General features: G+C 45.3%; 1 protein-coding gene across 1 annotated transcript; it reads right to left on the reverse strand.

Moving 5' to 3' along the window:
- Positions 1-648: 648 nt before the first annotated feature.
- LOC134185383 (uncharacterized protein K02A2.6-like) lies at positions 649-1,652 on the reverse strand. The gene is made up of 2 exons (XM_062653164.1): positions 1,157-1,652; positions 649-1,097 (listed from the first exon to the last, which is right to left on the reverse strand). Exons 1-2 carry the CDS (start codon positions 1,650-1,652, stop codon positions 649-651), a joined length of 945 nt encoding a protein of 314 aa, XP_062509148.1.
- Between the last annotated feature and the right edge of the window lie 1,061 nt (positions 1,653-2,713).

Below are 2,713 nucleotides of genomic sequence, written 5' to 3' on the forward strand. Positions count from 1 at the left end.
TGTTATGCTGCCCTGCCCTGTATTCTAGCTCATAGCTGGACGCACTTAATATGAGTGCCCAGCGCTGCAGTTGTGCAGCTGCTAGCGTAGGAACTCCTTCTTTAGCTCCTAGAATCCTCAGTAGCGGTCGATGATCGGTTACTAGCGTAAATTTCCTTCCCATCAGGTATTTATGGAAGTTTCTTACTCCATAAATCAAGGCTAGGGCCTCTTTCTCTAAATCAGCGTAATTCTTCTCAGCTGGAGCTAGTGTTCGTGATGCAAATGCGACTGGGCGTTCAGTGCCATCTTCCATGACATGACTTAGACACGCTCCTACTCCATATGGTGAAGCATCACAACTTAACTTGATGGGCTTACCCAAATCATAATGTACTAGTAAGTCCGATTTCACTAGTGTTTGTTTTGTCTGCCGGAATGCCTTTCTCTGTTGATCCAACCACTTCCAACGTTGCTGTTTCCTCAACAAGATATACAGTGGTTGTAATGTCGATGACAAATTTGGTAAGAAGTTCCCATAATAATTTAGAAGTCCCAAGAAAGCCTTCAATTCAGTCACGTTACTAGGGTCAGGTGCATTTTGAATCGCTTCCATCTTACTCCGAGATGGTGATATGCCTTCTGCACTCACCACGTGCCCCAGATATTCTACCTTAGACTTGCCAAATTCACATTTTCCATTTTTAGCTTAATTCCGGCTTGGTTCAGTCTTTCCAAGACCGTGAATAACCTGAGGTTATGCTGTTCATCACTGTTGCCCACTATTAGAATATCATCTAGGTAGCAGATGACTCCGTCCAGTCCTGATAGAACGTTATCTATAGCTCGTTGCCATATACTGGGTGCTGAGCTTATGCCAAATGGCATCATTGAGTACGTAAACACGCCCTTGTGCGTATTAATGTTTAGGTATTGCTGACTTCTGGGGTCTACTAACATCTGTTGATAGGCTTGTTTGAGATCCAAACGAGAAAATTTCTTCCCTCCTGCTAAGGTCGAAAACAAGTCATCTGGATTCGGCTTCGGATATTGATCCAAATCAATATAGGGGTTGATGGTGACCTTGTAGTCGCCACATCGTCTAAAATTTTCATCCCCTTTCGAAATACCATGATGGGTGCTGCCCATTCACTCTTCTCTACTGGTTTCAGAATACCTTCCTTCCGCATCCGTTCGATTTCAGCATCGACCTTCCTATGCAAGGCATATGGAATCGGTCTGGGTCGATGAAACTTTGGTTTGGCATCTGTATTCAACATGATGTTGGCCTGATATGCAACCAATGTACCTACCCCAGTGCCAAACAACTGTGGAAAGGTTTTCACTGGGTCTATTGCCTGAAATTTCTGTACAGTGAAGATTGAATCCCAATCTAGTTTAAAATGTTTCAACCAGTCTCTTCCTAGGATGGCGGGCTTGTTGTTCACTTTTACCACATAAAACTTTACATTTACTTGCTGTTCCTTGTATCTTACAGGAACTTCCGCTTCTCCTTGCACATTCAAGGGCTGTCCACTGTACGCGTGCAATCTGGTGGTACTTGGGCGCAACTCTATATGTTTCAAGTACTTCTGATATGTACTAGTGGGGATAACCGTAACTGTTGCTCCGGTATCGATTTCCAGCTCTATCTGTCTTCCAGCAACGTTCATTTCCACTGTGACACCTCTCTTGTTTGAGATACTATAAACAACACTAAGCGATTCCTCATCTACATGATGGGTAGTTCGGGGCTTCCCCTTTCCACGTGTTGCGTCTTTGGAATCTCTACTCTGCATTCTCTTCGGCATACTCGACTAATATGCCCCTGTCCCTTGCAAAAATGGCACGTTTGTGTCTTAAATCTACAATTCTGTGGCGTATGCCCTTTCGCTCCGCATCGGTGACATGCTTGTTCGCCACCACTTCCGTGTTTCGTGGTTTTCGTATTGACACCTGTTGTGTCTTTCCGAACAATGTACGTGGTCTCAGACTTCAGAGTGGGCGGACCTTGTGGTGCACACCCACGAAGAACCCTAGTCTCCTGTCTCGCTGCTTCAAATGCCTGTGATATTTGCAGAGCCCTCTCTAATGTAAGGTCTGCCTCTGCCAACACTTTCCTTTGTAGTGCTTCACTATTCAACCCACATACGAGTTGGTCGCGTAGCGTGGTTTGTAAATACTCCCCAAACTCGCAGTTCTTCGCTAACTGACGCAGCTTAGACAAATACACAGCGATTGACTCACCTTCTCGCTGTTGTCTTTTGAAGAACTTGAATCGCTTCGCTATGACGACTACTTTGGGTTGGTAGTGCCTCTTTAGCACGTCAATCAGTGCCTCCAACTCGAGATCTTGCGGCAGTCGCGGTCTTACTAGGTTCTTCAATAGGGCGTAGGTCGTCCCTCCAATGCTCGTCAAGAACACGGCCTTCTGTTTGTCTCCATCTTCGATCGAGTTAGCTGTACAATACAAGAAGAACCTCTCTTTATAGTCCTATACGGTGTCAATTCCTGGGCTGAACTCCGCCAAACGTCCATGATAACTTGCAGCAGCCATACGGTCGTGTGTTTACTATGATAGTTCGAACTCCTATCGTTCAATGACAATCTCTTGTCGCAACTGTATCGGTGCTCCTCAGTGTCGTACCGATCTTCTTATGGCTACGTACTCTTCGCCACTCTCCGAGTATATCCTCGTTGCCAATTGTTGTATAGCTCACTAGCCGTAATACTA

Source organism: Corticium candelabrum, chromosome 10, assembly GCF_963422355.1.
Source record: "Corticium candelabrum chromosome 10, ooCorCand1.1, whole genome shotgun sequence".
NCBI lineage: Eukaryota > Metazoa > Porifera > Homoscleromorpha > Homosclerophorida > Plakinidae > Corticium > Corticium candelabrum.